The sequence below is a fragment of the Cibotium barometz genome, chromosome 3 (genome assembly GCF_041138505.1).
Source record: "Cibotium barometz isolate CiBa-2024 chromosome 3, ASM4113850v1, whole genome shotgun sequence".
Lineage (NCBI taxonomy): Eukaryota > Viridiplantae > Streptophyta > Polypodiopsida > Cyatheales > Cibotiaceae > Cibotium > Cibotium barometz.
Genome location: NC_141048.1, coordinates 18,334,206 through 18,353,911, shown reverse-complemented (window position 1 = coordinate 18,353,911; position 19,706 = coordinate 18,334,206). Strand labels below are relative to the sequence as shown.

At 44.8% G+C, this 19,706-nt stretch overlaps 1 protein-coding gene across 1 annotated transcript in view; it reads left to right on the top strand.

Moving 5' to 3' along the window:
* LOC147639792 (uncharacterized) overlaps positions 1–19,706 on the top strand; it is a 115,513-nt gene that overhangs the window by 93,926 nt on the left and 1,881 nt on the right. Inside the window, exons 8-9 of the mRNA XM_086774061.1 lie at positions 3,023–3,085; positions 3,219–3,392. Coding sequence (XP_086630187.1) covers positions 3,023–3,085; positions 3,219–3,392 — 237 coding nt within the window. The remainder of the gene's footprint in view (positions 1–3,022; positions 3,086–3,218; positions 3,393–19,706) is intronic.

Genomic DNA, 19,706 nt, shown 5'->3' with positions numbered 1-19,706 from the left:
TGTGGATCCCTGAGGCTAATGGTCCACGTGAACTGAAGCTGGAAGGAGGAATGAATCAAGGAGTGCGTGGAGGCATCATACACAGAAGATGCCGAATTGCTGGACTGGCTCCAAGCAGTCTACTTAGGGGATTATTGCCAGCATCACTGCCTAGCAGATATGGAGGGCGAGATGCATGAGGCGATTGCAAGCGCTGAGATTTATGACACTCAGTGCATTTGTACCATTTGGGGAGATATTATTCATACCCTTATGGCCACTTGGACCACCCTGCAGATCAGTCAAGCAAAGCACACTCTTCATGAGGGAGTGGGATCATGGGATCTTGTTCTCTCAACTCCCACTAGACTTTCTTGGCATAACCATGACCCTGACTCGCTGCGATTACCTTACACTGTGATCCCTTACACTGTGATGAGGATTTCCAGCATCTAGTCGCGATTTTGTAATGATTCTTTCATACTTAATAGAAGTTTATTTCTTGAAAAAACAAAAATTGAATCTTTAAACCATAAACTTAACCCCAGATTCTCTATGCAAAGTCCAAACTTTAAACTTCTGGACAAGGCATTTTGGAAATTAGGGAAAAAATTAAATAGGAAAACCCGAAGATGTTGAAGATTTTGGAGAGATGGGAAGGAGAAAGGAAGAAGGAGGAGAAGGAGAAGGAGAAGAGAAGAGATCGGAAGGAGAAGAATAGGCAAGGAGGAGAAGGAAGTCCAAGGTCCAAGGTCCAAGGGGAAGCAAGGGGTGCTCACAGGCTGCAAATGGAGGTCACGAAGAAGTGGAAAATACGCATGAGCAAAAAGCGATCAAAACAAGCAAGGAAAACAAAAATTTGGGTGAAACACGTTTTTTTTCGAGGTTTCATAGGTTTATTGAAATGTTTTGTATTTCATCTGTTTCATGAGGGTGAAATGCTTTTTTTTTTTTTTTTTTTTTTGGGGGGGGGGGGGGGGGGGGAGGAGAGAGGGTTGTTGATGTTGGTGAGGATAAGTCCGTTGCGAGGTGCCATGGCCGGTGAGCTAAGCACCAGGCATCTGGGCAACAAACAAAGGACTGCGGGGCTACGCACTAAGCCATTCTAGTTGGGGGATCATGGCATGGAGAGCGAGGTTCTCCAGGGAGACAATGAGTACACCAAGGGTCAAGAGCTGAGCTGCTCTCACAATGCCAATTGTCAAATGAAATACAAGAATGAAATGACTATGACTAAGCTAATCAACAAATGATGATTCAATCAAGGTTAGTCATGAATCACAAGCTCACACAGAGTGACTATCACAAAGAGTTCTTTACCAAATCATTAGACTACTAACCAAGCTAGAACAACACACATGAAGTAATTAGCAACATGATTAGCATAACCAAGAGCACAAATGTAAGAGCTAAAGTTTCCACAAAAGACCACTAAGTATATTACTCACAAAGAGAGATTACATCAAGATAGAGCTCTCACAATTTACAAAGGGATTGAGACCCTCTTTATATAGGCCCATATTAAGTAGGCACCTAGAATCTAGATCACATGCCAAGGGCCACTTTCCCATGTTCCCTCTACCTCTTCCACCTAAGGGAGGTGCCATAAATGCTAGGGTTGACCAACCATGGTCACCACCTATGAACCAAGGTTAACTGGACCTTTTACCTTAGCCTATATCTAAGTGTAATCCACCACCAAGGATTTATGTGACCATACACTACAGCTAATATATGTAGATTCTGACACCTTCTCTTGATGTACATACATACCACGTAGGGTGTGTAGATCAAGAACACAAGACACACAATGTAAAAAAGGTTGCCCATTGGCTATATCACAAAGAAGGTTACATCATGGAGTACCTTCACAAAGGTGTAATGCCACAAAGGCTATAAATGACACAAAGTACAAGATCTATATTGTAGTTGAAGTCAGCACTCTCCAAGAATGCCTTCGGTAGGGAGATCATCCTTCACCAAGTTGATGAAGGACACAGCCACATGACATACTGCCACTCATGTCATGTAGAAGTTACCAAGACAAAGTATACACACCCATCTCACGCATGGTTTGCATACCATGGATCACAAAGGGAGATTGAAACATAGTGTATATGGCCACAAAGATATCACATGAGTTATCCACATATCAAGGAAACGACCAAGGAATATTGTTGCCACACTGGCTATACAAAGTACATGATCACATAAACCAAAAATTTCCAAAGAAGATCCACCAAGGATTGAAGAGGATTCCACCAAAGATTCTTGTTGCCTCCATCTCATACATGGAAGCATGATGCTCACAAAGGAGTACATGACCACATAGAATCTACTCAAGATGTAGGGAAGGTCCTTCGTAGTTTTAGAACCTTTACATTGGAGGTTCACACAAAGTGATGATTTCTCACAAGCACTCCCCCACACACCAAGTGTTTTTTCTTTTATCAATGAAGGCACAAAAATTACAATGAGTAATTCAATTTTCACAAAGAAAAACACCAAGAATCTCGGATTTATGAGACCAATGTCATCTCCAACCATAAAAGTTGACTTTGCACTAGAGGACGAATGCCAAAAATGGCTCCCTCTTTACTCACCAAAAACTGAGAAGGTGACGTGCTGCTGATAGCCAAATTCTTCTCTGATTTGAGATCAAATCTGGAGATTCTTGTGCTGATGTTTCCCTATGATAACCACCACATGGGCGCTGCTCATGAGCCCAAGAGCTCCCAAAATGAGGCTCTCTAAACTCTGGATTATCAGTCCCTACAGAGAGTTCTCTGCAGTCTGGCACACAGAAATAGTACCATTTAATCAGCTTATATGTGAGCAATGCCTCATCATTGAGGCGCAATCATGTCTAGTCTCCATTCTAAAGAGATGTGACTCATTGGCTACCTTTTGGAGGTGTACTTAGCTCATTTGAACAAGGTTTAAGGTTTTTGCTTCATGCTTATAGTCTTCCAGAGGGTGGTACGATTCTGTGAATCTGCAGCTCCAGCACTGTTTGTTCATTGTGCAAATTGTTTTATTATAGATTAACAGGCTTCGGAGAACAATTGCCGATCTTATGGAGCAGATCTATTCATTGCAAGAAGAGGTAGGCTAGTTTTTACGTGAATTCTTAGTGCAGTACAAGATGTAAAATGATGTTCTTTAGATACTTTTACTGCATTTGTTGAAAAAGGCAGAGTGCTGGAAAGAAAACTTAACCTGGCTTATGGACTCACCAGGTGAAAAGGTATGAGAGGTTCTTGCAGGCAGAGTGGGATGCCAATGGAGATATCAGGAAAAAAATCAACTTACCCAGAATTACCGCAGACGACAAATTGCAAAGTATTTCTTCAGAATATGAACAAGATGCCCAAAGCTCTAACAATCCTTTATCAAAAGATACGAAATTCCAGGTGCATTCTCTCAGAGCACATTCATGTAAGGCGTGAGCCTGATGACCTTCAAATGGCATAGCATATGATGTTTGCATCATAAACTAGCATTCACATTCAGTTTATGCTATAATTTGGGCACATCAAATAACATATATTCTTCAGCATTAAAGGTTACAAAAATCCTGGCCCCTGAGCTGCCTTCTCACATATTTTCCTGCTCCTTAGCTAGCCAATTAGCTGATATATTGAATGGCAAAGAGGATTGGTAGAACTGGCTTGCACTTCATTTTGTGATTCCCATGGTAGATTGATGTTTTGCAGATGAGGATTTTTCAAAGAAGGAATTGGTGCTGCAGGGCATTTCATATGCTCTTCAACAAATTGAAGGTGTCGGGCATACACAACTACAGCTGTGCCAAAATGAGAGTGAGGAGAAGGAGAAGAAGGCCGGGACTTTGAGAAAGGACTCGTTTAAGTAATAGAGTTAGTGTACTTAGTTTTATTTCTAGAAGTACTTTGAGCTTACCCTAGTGGGCTTTTTGTAAATGGGCTTGAGTGCCTTCGAACTCACTGCTACTTGCCTCTTCACCTCCTCACCCGCCACCACCTTCCTTAGGCAACTTATCAAAGAGGGGATCTCACGAGGGAAGAAGACAGCAACTCATAGAGTTAGAGGGAGGGAGAAAATCTCTCATGCCACTCTCTAGATATGATTTACTAATGGGAAGGATATGCCCCAATGGCCCCTGGAAGCCTGGCTATGTGCTGCTGCTGCTGCTATGCCTACAACTGAGATTAGAACAACAAAGCTCGAAAGGAAGAGGCTGGTGAAGAGCCTTAGTCACCACAAGGGAGATGAGATAGTGGTGTGCCATGGGGCCAGCCGCCAGCCTGAGGGATGCCAAACTGGCTGATTCCAAAAAATGGGCTGTTGGAGCCATTCCTTTGAATGAGGCAGAATTTGCAAGTCCTCAAGCTTGTTTTTCTTCCTATCATGAAGGAGACAAGTCACAAAGAACTAACCTCTAAGCTGGTTACCTTGGCTTCATGTCTATGAAGATGCACATGAATCTGTGAAACCTATGGCCACCCCTTCTCAGAGTGCACTTTTGGGGCTCAGAAACTTGGGGTTGGAGACCACACACAGAAGAAACTTGGGCTTGACTATGAATATTGCATTGGGCTTTACAAAACTGAGGCCACCAAGGGGTTGACAAAAAGGCAGGCTTAACATCATTTTGGCTTCTAAACATCTATTTTCATCCTTACAAAGCCATAGAAAAAAGTGGATCAGCCAATGGGTGTGGTGTGGGTTTGTGACTGGGGAAGGGGGAGGTCCCGAATTCAAATCCCCGCAGGCTACCAGTGGCATTCAGGCTGTTTGCGGCCACAATTGTACCGCCTTTGGGCAGGAGACTAAAGTCTTTTTTGATTGGTGTCATTGCCCTATCGGTACACCAGGTACCGGCCCTTTCAGGCTCTCCCGCCTCGGCTTCTGTGGCTGTCACCACCACTTCTAATGATGTACCACGGGTTTTTGTGCTTGTCCTGATGCATCGATTACTGACGATAAAACTGTGTGTTTAAGGGTTTATCTCTGAAAATTGGACCGGCGAAAAAACTAATTGTATTCTCCGGCTGGATCCTGAATCCTAATGAACAAAGATCCCCTGATTCGTCAGAACCGTCAAACACTAGGAGCTCAAAAGGTGCAACCCCATCAGAAACGGTTCCTAAAGATAAGCCACCCTTGGGTTCGTTTTTAGAAGCGTTAGAACCTTAAACTTGGCCAGAAGGACCTGTTCGATATGCCTTTTGCTTCAAACAAAACACCCCCAACTGATAGAGGGCCAGGTCTTCATGATATGCCTTCAGTCTCGTCAGAACCCACTAAAGAATCTAATGATATGCCTTCTGCTTCAAACAAAACACCCCCAACTGATAGAGGGCCAGGTCTTCATGATACGCCTTCAGTCTCGTCAGAACCCACTAAAGAATCTAATGATAAGAGGAGAGACACGCAAGGCTCGGCAGAGTCGGACAAAGGACCATTAGCACCACAATCAAGCACTAACGATGCAACCCTGTCTAAATCGGGTACTAATCTCTTTTCCACTCTTGTTTACTTACCTAAAGTAATGGAAAAAACTCAATCAATCTTCGGGCAAAACTTGGCCATCTCGGTATCATGCTTTAGAGGCTTGACGACTCTCATTTCCGTCAGAGGATGGAGATTGCAGGCAAACCTCACCAATGTTGGATTTGTTGTTGATAGGACCACATTGCTAGAGATTGTCTTGAACTTGCGTAGAAGGCCTGTTGCTCTGAACTGTTTTTGTTTTGTGAAGACTGTTGATCTTCACCCAAATTCTTCTCTTCAATGATTAGCATTGACACTGAATCTGTAAAGTTGGGGATGTTTTTCCGAGTCTAAATAGACGTCTTGAATGCCTTGAATTGTGGATCGAGACCATGTAGACATACTTCCACCTTATCATCATCATCAACAGAAACACCAATACATGCAAGGGATTCCACAATGCCCTTGATCTTCAAAGCATAATCCATAGTTATCACGGTACGAAAATACGATACCGTACGGTAATTTTTGGTACGATATGAAATTTTGGGATACCGTACGATAAAATACGGTTTTTTATTAAAGAACACCTACAAACATAGACATTTTCAATTTGGAAGGGTAGAGTCAAGAGAAGTTGTTTCAAACCAAAATATCATAAAAAACAAGTTTGAAGTGACAAACAAAAGTACATAAAGCATAGAGGTGCGATGTGATCATGCGTGCTAGGCGCGAGTACAAAAAGAGAGGCTAGAGCCAAGGCCCAAGGAGAGACTAGACAAAGGCATCACTATCAGAGCTCTCGCTGAAATCATCCTCATGATGAGAAGAGGACACATCAGTGGCCTCGCCGAAGTCGCCATTGCTAAGAAGGTTGCCCTCATCATCGAACTCGGGCTCTCTAAGCTCATGTGAGAAGCCAAAGGGAGCATCCTCACCTGCAAGAGCGATTGTGGAGCTACCCGAACCACGCCGCACATAGGTATGCACTATGTCCCTTGGAAGCACCACGAACCGTGCATCCACGGCTTCCTACTTACACTCCTTTGCCACTACCTCCACGCCCACGACGAGTGCAAGTAGGTCGTCGATCAAACGACTCGAGATCTCGATAGATCTCTGTATAGATCCTCTCCTCCTTCTCATCTTGCACTTTGTTTACACTCTTAAGAGTGCCCCCTATGAGCTTGAATGCATCCACATTCACCTACATTGTACAATGATCAAGTGACAAGAAATGTATTAGAATTTAGTTTCAAATTTCAATAAACATTGAAGTTTGAAATTTGAATGCTTATAACTTATAATTTATAAGTTGTAACTTATACTTGTCTCGCCGATTCCATCTTTTGCATTGCCCGCACCATGCGCAAGTTAGCGCGGCAATACACTAGCTGCTCTAACTGTTGCGTGCTCAAGCGATTGCATAACTTCGTGTGTACAAGTGAGTAGGAAGTCCAGTTTCTCTCACACATTCACCCAAAGAGCAATCCTGAGCTAGGATTCTCAAAGCCACCTTTTGGAGGCTTGAGAGCGCATACCCAAATGTCTCCCACCAAAAGAGGGGCTTCACAAGGGATTCCCTCTTCCAACATGTAGTAGATGCAAACGCGGCTCCTCCCCTTTGGTCATTGTAGCTTCTGAGCTCCTCAAGGAACTTCCCATGGCGATCCTCCGGAAATGCTTTGGGCAAGTAAGCATCTCGGGCCTCAAGTAGCTAAACGTTGGTGAAGAGGGCGGGCGATTTGTAAGCCGGATGCAATAAAGTGGTAAGACCATGGATAGGTCTTCGCATCCACTTCCATCTCTTCTCCACAATGGCCAACATACCATCGCGCTTCTCCTCGTTGATGGAAGGAGCAGCGCGCAACTCTACTATGGCCTCTCTCATGAAGTGAACAAGAAGGCCCATGGTGGCTCCCTCCATGTCGGTCACCCGCAATACCCTATAGAAGGGCATGAGCGTAATGACAATAGTGCGGACCGACTGCCAAAACTCCTCCTTTAGGTAAAGCCGTTGCATGGCTTTGGCCTCCGCCGATTCTCGCTCATCCCACTCATTCCACATTGTGGAGACCACTGTTTGGCGAAGGGAGGATTTCACATCGTGGAGGTGCTCCAAGAGGAGCCACATGTAGACGAAGCATGTAGATGAAGGCTTCTTCAATTCCAACTTGCTATGTTCGCGGAACATGGCAAGCACCTTCTTTTTTTTTTTTTTTGGTAATATCCAGTGCAGTATATTTATATGCTCATAAATTTACAAGATGGGAAGTCTCCGAAATGGAGAGTATCCCAAACGTCAGAAACATAAAGAGAAAAGCTCTAAGCAAGAAGCATCCATATCACCCTCATGGCAGGCATCATATAAGGATTGCCGTAATGAGGCTCGGAAGGATTCATATGACTGGTGATTCTGCCGATCCAAGTATGCCAAATTATGCTCACTCCAAATTGTCCAAAGAGCCCAATATCTCACCCAAGAGAGAAATAGTGAGTATTGGGACAAGACCGCATAAATCTGCCAAAAAGCCAGAAATGTTTCCCAAATCTGTGACTCGGGAAACGGAGCCGAAGAAAATCTGAAATTCTCCTGAGGAGGATCCTGGAACAAGGGCAGTGCCAAAGCAGATGAAGAACAGTCTCTGAGGGAGCCTGACATCTTAGACATGTGGAAGGTGCAATGTGACGTTTAGCAAGTGTGACCCCCACTGACAATGTGCCTGTCAAACATCTCCAAAGAAAAAGTCTTTGTTTCAATGGCATTTTACACTTCCACAACATCCGGAGATTCTTCCGCCACCATGAGAGGGGCTTCCTTATATGCCACAAAGAATTAGCATGTTGGTGAATCCATGGGGGAGGCTGAAGAAGCCTGTAGGCTTTGATGGAGGTTAAGGCAAGAAGGGGAATAGGATGAATGCATGTAGTAGATGGCTGCAATTGCCAATCCATAAGCCTGTCTGTGTCAGCCACAGGTGGAATAGGTAAAAAGGGATGCAATAAATCAGCAATTTTCTTCCATATCGACCTATGATGCATTTCCAATGCATAGGAAGCAGTGGCCCGAGGAAAGGATAAGACATATCCCCGATCATCTACCACATCATGTATGTACCTAATTCCCAATTTCATAAGATTGTATGCCCGAACGGGTTCCTGTAAAGCAAGTGGAGTGTCAAAGATGGCACTCCAATGAATACTTTCTTTCCTCATCGAGTTTGTCCCCAAGCAATTATCAGGAGCCCATTTGACCTTAGAGAGAACTTGTTTCGAGTCAAGTATGAGGGCAGTAGAGAAAGGACAACCAGGTATCCTCCCTACAAATCTCCCAATAACAACCTCCCAATGATCCGTAATCCAATGACCATAAGCATAAGTCCTCATGTTGACACACATGGATGCTAACATACAAGTCCATGGCTGCTGTTGACGGAAGAAAGTATGCAACATTGTAGCCTTCCTTGCAAGTACATGATATCTTATATTGAGGACATTAAGTCCACCATGCATCCTTGGGGAGCACACCATTTCCATCTTCATCAGTCTCAATGTTTTTACAGCAGTTTTTGTCTTCCATAATATCTCCATAGCTTGAGACATAAAAGCTGAAATATCTCTGGAGGACCATTGCAGCAAGGGCAAATAGAACTGGACATAGGACATCACAATGGATTGTACTATTCTGAGCCTGACATGAAGAGGCCAAGTAGAAATCTTCCAGTATTCCAGTTTATGTTGAAGTCTTTGGAAAATCCATTTTAACTGCTGCTTTCTGGTGATATGCCATCCTATGGGATATCCCAAATGCCTGACAATATCTCTGGAATGCACCACCTGACCCGGCCAAAGAATAGAATGCCAGTCACATTGTTTCAGGGGGAGTAATTTAGATTTGTCAAAATTGACATGCAATCCCGCTACGAACCCATATAAAGAAAGAATGGCCATAAGCATGCGAAGTTCCTGAGGAGAATTCTGTGGCATGAAGAAGGAATCATCAGCATATGCTTGTGCCAAAAAAGATGTAGCCCCTGGGATTTTAAGACCAGTCATGTGTCCTGTGTTTGTAAGATGATCAAGATACATCAAAAGAGGATGGGTCGCAATGGCATAGAAGAGAGCACTAAGAGGGCAGCCCTGTCTAACTGATCGACCCAATATCCATGACCGAGACAGATGGCCCCCAAGAATGCACTGAGCAGTAGAGCCAGAATAAAGCCAGTAAACAGCATTTGCCATCTTGGGACCAAAGCCCAACTTTGTCATGATCTGAGAGATGAAATCCCATTGAACATTGTCAAATGCCTTAGCAATATCCACCTGCAATATAAGCACATCTTGATGCGAATACTTAGCATATTCAATTGCAGTCAAGGCATTGGATATATTGTCATGGATTTGTCTTCGCGGCATAAACCCATACTGATGAGGATGAAGTCCTGCATGCAGTATCCTATGAAGCCTATGTACAATCATTTTGGCAATAAGTTTGTAAAGTACAGGCATCAAAGTAATAGGCCTCCAATCTGATATATGATCACACAGATGTTTTTTGGGGACAAGCTTGACTATGCCATGCTTCCAAGAGTGCGGCAACTGATTTTCTTGCCAGGCCACATTGATCATTCGCAAAAGGACCTCTTTCAAATCATCCCAAAAAGAAATATAAAATTCCACCGTAAGGCCATCCCAACCAGGGGACTTGTATTTGCTGAGGTGGAACAATGCATTATCAAGTTCCATGTCAGTAAGGCCTCTCCAAGGTAAGAGCATCATCCATTTCAACTATTCCAGAAACATATTGAAGAAATTCAGTCCTGGCATCAGTCACTTGATTTGATGGAGAATCAGGAGCAGAAAACAATTTTTGGAAATTATTGTGGCATTCGTCTTGGAGATCAGAGAAAGAGTGAGTCCAAGAGCCATCCAGTTTCCTAACCCTTAGACATGAATTTTTATTTCGAGTAGCATGCAAGCCCTGGAAAAAGGATTTTGAAGAGCAACCCTTATCCATGAGGGGCTTCATTCTTGCCCTAATCTACCATTTGTGCAATTTCCTCTGATTATTAACAGTAAGTTTAAATTGTGCATGTGAAAGGGAATCCTTTTCTGAATCAGAGAGTGGCCTTGACTGAGAAAATTCAGTCAAGTGTTGTGCTGTCCTTTTTGCCCATTTAACCTCATTCCTCCATTCTGTCATATACCATTTGCCATACTCCCTAATGACATTCTGCATACGAGAGACGAAGCTGTCCCAAGCATAATTCATGTCCTCCTGGGCATGAACTGGCAAAAAAGGATGAATGGCAAATCTAATCATTTGCTGAAAGTTGTGATGTTGGAAATAAGCCTGATTAACATCCAATAATCTACTGGAGAGAAATGGCAAATCATCCAGAGGCATGCCAAGCTGCAAATTCATCCACAATGGAGCATGATCTGACAAGCCCAATGAGAAATCTATAAGGAGATGAGGGCTAAAATCTGCAAATTGTTGTGGATAAAACAAATACCATCTGTCAAGTCTTGCCCAATACGTAGTAAGTGCATTATGATGAAAAGTATATCCAGGGACTGACCCTTGGAGAAGTACCCATAAATCTTCAGCCTGCACAGAAAGAAGCATGTCATCCCATTTCTGCCTTTCCAATGATAGCATATGAGATCGTGAAGTGGTATTATCTCTAGGCAGAGGGGAATTATTAAAATCCCCACAGATGAATGCATTGGATCTCCATGGATATCTGCATAAAGAATCCCTCAAAGAAGCCCTCATGGCAGAGGTCTCTGATGCAAACTCAAAAATATCACCATTGACATTGCATTGTATGACTATCCATCTGCCACTACTGTCATTGAAGGCCAACTGAGGCTCTAACTCATGTCTAACCAGTATGCATACACCTGAATAGGTAGCAGTACCAGATAATATATATCATAACTGCGCAAAAAACCATGATGTCCAGCCATGGAGTGTTGATTATGCTCTTGCAAACAAACGATATCTGGCTGCATTTTATGTACATAAATCCAGAAAAGCCTCCACTTTGAGACATTGCAGAGGCTCTGTACATTGTATGTAAAGCACTTAAGTGTTTGAAGCATGAAAAGGTATGTACAGTAGAGTTTGAGGATAAGAACCAGACATCAGAGAGGCTAGGCCTCTGCCTGCATAGGCTGCATGCCTTCATTACCCATGAAAGACAGCATTTTCCTCTTCTTCTGAATCACATATGGGGATGCCCTTCTTCAGTACGCCCACCCAATTTTGAAGGACAGGAGCAGAGGCTGAAGTAGAAGTTTGTCCTGGTGAGGGAGAAGAAGCATCCCATTGACGAGATTGAAGGGGGTGTTGCTTCAATACAACCACCTTCTTGGGTTGTTTAAAACCGTCCTGATCATTCCCCACAGTTTCCTTCATCTTCTCTTTCCCTTTATCTTTTCCTTTTCCTGCAAGTGCGTGCACCTGATTGACTGATTTTGCATTCTTTGCTCCATTTGTATTTGCTGTCTTGACTTGCAAATTCTCATTCTTTTCCTGTGTCTGGGGTGGCAAGGCATTTGGGGGGGGGCTGATGCAGAACCATTGGGCATTCAGAGGCTAGATGCCCAAACTTGTGACAGGCAAAACAAGCACCTGCAAAAACACCCCACTTCAATTCAAAATACTTTTTGCCCAATTGCACTCCCTCAACTTCCACTGCAATAGGAGGGGTAGGTATGTCAGTGTCCCAGAGAATGCAGAACCTGTTACGGTTTCCCATGGGGCGTGGAGGACAAATGACCTGTCCCAAGGAAGCAGCCAGGCCAGGCAACTCTTCACGCATATAGTCCGGGAAGTTAGCAACCTCAACCCATACAGGGCAGTGATGCCGTATAAGACTTTGATAGTCCTTGTTTGGGGACCAGGGCATAGCATGTACCATTTGCCTCCCATAAAACAGGGGAGAGAACTCAAGAAGCCTCTGCTTGCATGAAGCATCTGATAAATGCACCTCATAAAAGCCTCTGGAAGCAAAATACACTCCCTCTACAAAGCATCCTCCAAGGATGGACTTAATCCACTGCGCGACATCGCTGGCCGCGGGGATTCTTCCTGGAAAGAATATTATTACCGCAGTTTGAACTTTCTGAGGGGGTTCACCAGGGACGGCAACTTCAATTTGTAGGTGACCTCTGGAATCGGTTTGCCCCATTCCTGTCGTGACTGCTGAAAGTCATCCTTAAGGGTATCAAACACATACTGAGCTTCCAACGTAAATGCATCATCTTGTAAAGCCGGCTCTGATAGGCGGCGCTTAGCATCTGCAGATCTTTCTTTTCGGGCATATGTACAAACATCTAAAGCTGAAGCCATTGATGGAACCACGGAAAGGGAAAGGTCAGAAGGGCTGTAAAAAGGAAAGGGCCGATATTGACAGAAGGAGGCTGTGAGGTTACGAAGGCAAGAAGGAAAGTGGAATAGAACAGTACAGCAGAAAAGGTGCAGGAAGGCGGCAGAAAAGACTGCGAAAGGTCACTACAGAGTTGAGGAAAAATCAGGGCAGAGAAAGGCTGAATTGCGCAACAGGGGGCATGAGGCAGGACAGTCTCGGTGACACACACACACACACACACACACACACACACACAGTGGGAGGAGGGAGTGACGAAATTGCAGGCTCACAGACAAGTAAGTCGCAGGCGAGTAGAGTCGCAGGCGAGCAGGCGAGCAGAGTCGCAGGCTCTCTCTCTCTCACACACATGGCAAGCACCTTCACCTTTGTGGTGAAGGTGACAATAGAGATAGCTTCGGTCATTACTTTCTTCATCCACACTAACTTGCCCATATCCTCCATGAGCAAGTCAATGCAATGGGAGGCACAAGGCGTCCATACTATGGAGGGATAGTCCTCCTCGAGCAACTTCCCCATCCGACGGCAATGTGAAGTGTTGTCGGTGATGACTTGCACCATGTTCTCTGATCCGACCTACATGTCACAATGCACATGAATGGATGCAATGAGTGTATGCGGTATGAGACTTGAGTCATGATATAGCCACATATGATCATATCACATATACTAAAGCCTAAACTTTAAAGACTTGAGTGCAATTTGAAAGTTGCTACACCCATACTTGGACCATGCCGTCTGCACTGGATTGAGAGATCTATCGATTCTCTCCCTCTCACCCACAAGCCTCTTCGTGCGCATGTCATGATAGGAGATGCCGGCCCATCCTTCGCATGGGCCCACATTTGCAGTGGCTTTCACCATTTACTTCCATTGATCTACCTTGAGCACATGGAATGAGAGATTGCACTCAATAATGGTGCGTGCAATCTCTATATCCGCTAGCCGTTGCCGTTCTCGGAGATGTGATAAAGAAGAAGAGAACCCCCCGGTGGCTTGGGCTAGAGTGGCTTGCCTCATGGGAGACTCAAGCCTTTGTCTCTTTGAGGAGGCGGAGGCGGCACCGACGGAGGTGGCACCGATAGAGGCAGCGGGGGTGGATGTATCACAAGGCGGGGAAATGACCTCATCATCCGCCCTTGAGCTTCTACCACTATCACAGTGAGCACCCAATGGAGGCTAGGCGGAAGAGAAAGAGGGAGGGCAAGGCAAGGCAAAGGAGGAGGAGGTGGGAGAAAAGAGGGAGAGGAATAAGGCGAAGAACTTGGTCTTGTCATTCCCTTTTCAAGCAAATCATTCACTTGAGTCATAATTTCTTCTTATTGGGTAGCACTCACCCTATAAGGAGGTCGGTTAGGAGGAGAGCTGCCAGGGATTATGTCAATACAATGATCCTCTGGCCTCTCTGGGGGTAATTGTCCAGGTAGGGAGTCAGTAAACCAATCAGCATGATCACTTAAGAAATTAATCTTATCTTGATCTACGGGATTTACAGCATCATGGTAAACATTATCACGTACAAAGACCAAGTAAGAACAAGTTGATTTCTTTATTGCCTTGGAAATAGAAATGTGGCTTACAACGGGTATGGTACTCCTTGTAGTACCCGCATCAATACAAACTTCCCTACCCCTATGAGTAAACATAACTTCCTTCTCTTTGTGTAAAATCTTGGGATCCAAACGATAATGCCATGGCATCCCAAGTACCACATCACATCCCATAAGTGGTGCTACGAGGAAGTCTTCCTGATCCAAATATCCCTGAATCTGTATGCGAAGCTTTCCGATAATGGGAGTGACCTTGACTTCCTTGCCCTCAAAGGTAGCATCTGCATGAAAGTCCATGCTCAATTCCTCGGGCTTTAGCCCAAGAGCAGCAGCCATCTGAATGGATATAAAGTTATTTGTAGAGGCACTACATGGCAAGGGAGCATCAAAAAGACAAGAATTCAGCTCATATAAGGGAAAATTCAGAGGTGGAAATGAGCAAAAAAAGGGTGGACAACCACCTAAGTTTATGCCCAATGAGTCCAAGGATGCAAAAGGGGGCTTGGAAAAGAAGCCGAGGGGTAAAAAGGATGATCCTAAGCTGTCCAGACGACAGCGCATTTTTTATTGCATGAGAGAGGGAAAGTGTTTCTTATGTGGGAGCAAGGATCACATGAAATCTCAATGCTCCCAGAATCCCAAAAAGAATAATGTGCAGGATGCAAAACCGAGTGTGAATGTTATACCCGATGTACAGGGTAATACTGCACATTAGCCAAAGAGTAGAATTTTATGCAAAGCCTGGGGCAAGCTAAAGGATCAAACAGCTTTATCCCTTTTTGATATAAAAATAGGAGTTGAATATATGAGCTCCTGTAAAGTGTTGTGGGAATACACTGCAAGGCTCTTCTGAATGATTCTTTGCAGCCCCGACCCAAACTTTCTTTTCTTCTCGTCCTCACTAATCATCATGAAAGGTGTGACCTTGAGAAGAATCCGCCAAAACTTTGAGACATAACAGGAAACGGACACACCTTCATCCTATGTTAGCCAATATCATTCCTTTCGTACATCCTTTTCGAAGTGAGGAGGAAGGAATTGATCATAGAATTACTTTTTGAACGCACTCCATGTACGAGCAGCTGTCTTATCCAAGAGCTTTGCCATCCACCAATCACTTGCAATCTCTTTAAGATGCATATCCACATGCCTGAGTATAGATTTCTCGGTGAAGTCCTCAGTGCAAAAGGCTATTTCGAATTGCCTTATAAAAGCAAGTGCCTTGGTGGTATCTAGCTTTCCATTATAGCTCTTGAATTTGATGTCCTTGTCCCCTGACTTCAACTCTTTGGTCTTACTGTGACGAGCATCCCAACGCTCTAGAACATCATCCTCTCCGTCATGTCTACGATGGCGACGGTGCCTAGGTTTAGGGCTGATTTCATGTGCAACACCCTCCACTCTGGATGGAACTCTGGGAGCAAGAATATAACTAGGTGGAGATATCACCGAAAGTGTATGAAGATCTTCTACATCTCTCATGTGGGCTGAAAACCCCTCATCATCTGCTCGAGCTGTATGTCGATGTACATCATCTCCTCGGGCTGCATGCCCTCTCACGTCAGCTGCATGGGCTACATGCTCTCTCATAACATCTGTCCGGGCTGCATGCCCACTTACATCACTTGCTCGGGCTGCATGCCCTCTCACATCATTGGTTCGGGCTACATGCCCTCTCACAACGTCATTAGAATTCCCTTCATGGGATAACTTGCGAGGTTGCCGTGTGAATACCCACTTGTCCTCATCATTGGAAACAACATCGCCACAGCTTCTCAGATAAGCAACAACCAACTCTCAAGGTTTGTCAATTCGCATCTGTTGGACAATTGCCTCAAAAGTGACCACATAAGCCTTAACGTGAGACTTTGATTCAGTAACCCTCTGTACATTCGGGTCCCTTTGGAAAGCATAGAGCTCTTCAAGCTCATTCATCAAAGCATCAAGATCCTATTGATCCTCAGCCCTAGCAGACAACAGTGGATCGTTATCTACCAAAGCCGCAACATGTTCCTTGTCTCTATCCTCTTCCCACATGCGGTGAATATGGGTGATAGAGTCCTCCACAGAATGATTTGACTGGCTGGCCATAATGTATCTGCCAGATTTTCAGAAAGAAAAGAATTTATGTGCCCCGGAATCGCTCTCTACTTGCTTCCCAAGTATGATACTGAATAGATTGCAAGGGTGCAACAGTGCCCCTACACAGACAGGAGGGCCACGAAGTCTTTCCACACACTCACTGCCACTTAAACCAAAAGTAACCTCTTTTGAGGTGCGACAATAAGATGAGGGCTACCTCAGAATCCCAACCTTCTCTAACAGATAATGACTCCTTATAGCCATATCTAGCATCATATAAGGCACAAGCTTTGTAGAAAGCCAAGCTCTGATACCAATGTAACGGAAGGGCAGCTGTAACACAAAAATCTTATCAATCATGAAAACTAAATAAACACATAAGCATGCCGGATAAAAGAAAGATGTCAGCTCTGCACAGTACACCACACTAGGGGGCCAAAAGATGGGCTAAGCCCCCCCGTTTATGGTTAGATTACCAAAAGGGAGTCTGCTTCCAAATACAACTTTGCGGGTGCCCAGGGATGGCTAGCGCCTATTTCTTCCAGTACAATATGAAAACAAAACAAAACATACGCTGAATTTTGATGTCAATCTTCAGTATTAGAGAGCATTCCTAGCATTAAGCACATGTAGGAAAACCATGGACAGCCCATAGCACTCCCACATCAGCCCGGGACAGCCTTGCATCTTCATCTTCCTCCTATCTAGCTCATAGAGCAAATCAACCAGCTCTCAGAAGCCACAAGGGAAGTTGACCAGCAGTAGTTCACAAGCCAGATGGTCTCTGATCAGTAGAGGATGTCTCTCCCACAAATCGGCCAGCACTTCCCTGCCTTCGGATGCCCTGACCAGTAGCTTCTTAGCGCTGTAAACAATTGGCCAGCATAAAAAATAGTCACCAGATGAAGTCGACCAGCCTTGGCCACACCCCTGGTTGAATTCAATCGTGGTCGGTAGTGGTAGATGGCTGTAGGAAGCTATAGAACCAGTCGACCAGCTCCTCTCATGCATTGGTCTTGCTGCCCAGTGTGAATTACTTATAATTTGTCCGCTCACTTATAAGTGAGTGTGGACCTGCACCCAAAGTTATTAGTATGTGAAATCATAAAGCTGTAAATTGGGTTTTTGGGAACACTTACCACCTGCAAAATACATGTAGACCACCTTCCAGTCCCAAACAAGTGTGCACATACATGTCCACAGGGTGCCTAGGCGTCACCAGCCTAGGACAACACAGGCAGTAATCTCAGGCATTGTCCAGGCAAACAAAACAAGTCATCCAAATATAAAATCAAAGTCATGCACACACATGAGTGCAGCTAGACTGGAAGAAACACCCATCTGCTCAGTTGTATCAATTAAAATGTCCAAGGCTCATGATCCTTCCGGAACCTTCCCAGAACATAAATACATAAGATCTCCACGAGAGCTAGTCCCAGAGAATCACATCATGTCAGGCTCCATGAGCCATACATGTACACCATGTCAAGCCCCACAAGCCACACACGTACTAGCATGTCAGGCTCCATGAGCCACACATGTACTGTCATGTCAGGCTCCATATGCCATATAGACACACCATGTCAGGCTCCACCAGCCATACATGTATGTCATATTAGGCTCCATATGCCACACATGAACAGTAGAAAACAAAAGCTGTGAGGAAGTTTGTGACAGTCCGCGAATGTGATATTGAACAAGAAACGCAACAAAACCCTTATCGACCAGATTTATGGCTCTCATCCTGCCCACTTGCAGGTGTAGGATTATTCAGCTATTGGAAGCTCTCCCCCACTGAGCATTTCTAGGATACTCATTTACTGGTAGAGGCTTCTTCCAAGTAGACTTTGATTATTCAAAAGCCACATCCTAGGCACTAGCTTGCAGCCCTCTTCACCTTGGTCAAAGGAAAATCGTCCCCTTCAAATATTGTATAGATTTTGATCATGTGTGGTAGAGGACCAACGACTCACCCCCATCTCACTGAGGTTTCCAGGCATCCTGTAGACCTATTGCAATTTGTTGAGGTCCATATGTGCTGCTTTTGGCAGGTTCTGGAGGTCCCTGCCTTCCTAGGACTATCCTCATCTACCTCAGCAACGGTCATTGCCAATGCGGACGGAGTTATAGTCCTTGTTTCTGATCCATCCATTTAAGATGACAACATCATGTTCCAAAGACTGGATTGTTGGCAAACAGTGGATGGAGAATTGCCAAGAAACCAGACCAGTGCTGGCCATATTGCTAGGGACTGCCCTAGAAACAGGAGGGGCGCTAGGAGACAGGAAGGAGGTGCTGAGAAGATGCTGTCATCTTCTGCCCCGCCCCCGGCTGCTCCAGCACCCAGCCCAACATTGGGTGATGGTTAGGGATGGCAGGCATCCCCCTGTCTGAGACAAGGAGCATCCCAACCCTTATGCTTCTCTTGCCGACCCTGATGTAGACTCCTCACAGGTGGGCCATGCCCTATACATGGAGCATCCCAACTGTTATGCCTCTCGTTGATCCTGATACATACTCCTGCAGGTCAAAGCATATTGCCTCCTTCCCTAGCAGAGGATTTCTCCCACAAATGGGAGGGAGAGGACACCCATGGTCTGACACACAGGATTTTTATCCGGAGGACTTTACTATTCTTGCCATCCCCCTACAGCAGGCTACTTATGCGAGGTATTCCACCTCCTTGAGAGGTGATGCATCAATGGTGACCACAAGGTCTGGTGGTTACACCTTTCACACTCTTCACCCATGAAGATTGTCACATGGAATATATAGTATCTTTCCTCGCTGCTGGAGACAGGTTGTGAGGGACCAACTCCACCCTACAGTTAAAGAAGGACCCATTGACATTCTACTCATGCAGGAGCTCAAATTAGATGACAGCCAATGCGATCAATGTGGCAAGCTTCTATCTGGTCACACTTTCTGGTTTGGGGCTGTAGGTTGAAGGTGGTGTATGTATTTTAGTTTCCCAGTCCATCTTGCCTTGCATTACTGGTCATGGTGTTGTGATGCCTGACTATACATGCTGGTATCCTCAATATTTTTGCCCCCAATCGTAGAGGGGAGAGGACTTTCTTCTCGAAGCTTCTCACAGAATGGCTTCCGCATGCAGATAATTGGATCATCGGGGGAGATTTTAATATGGTCGAGCAAACAATAGTTAAAAGAGGACATGAAGGGGTGGTGCACCCTGGGAGAGAGCCGCATGGGAGAGATCATT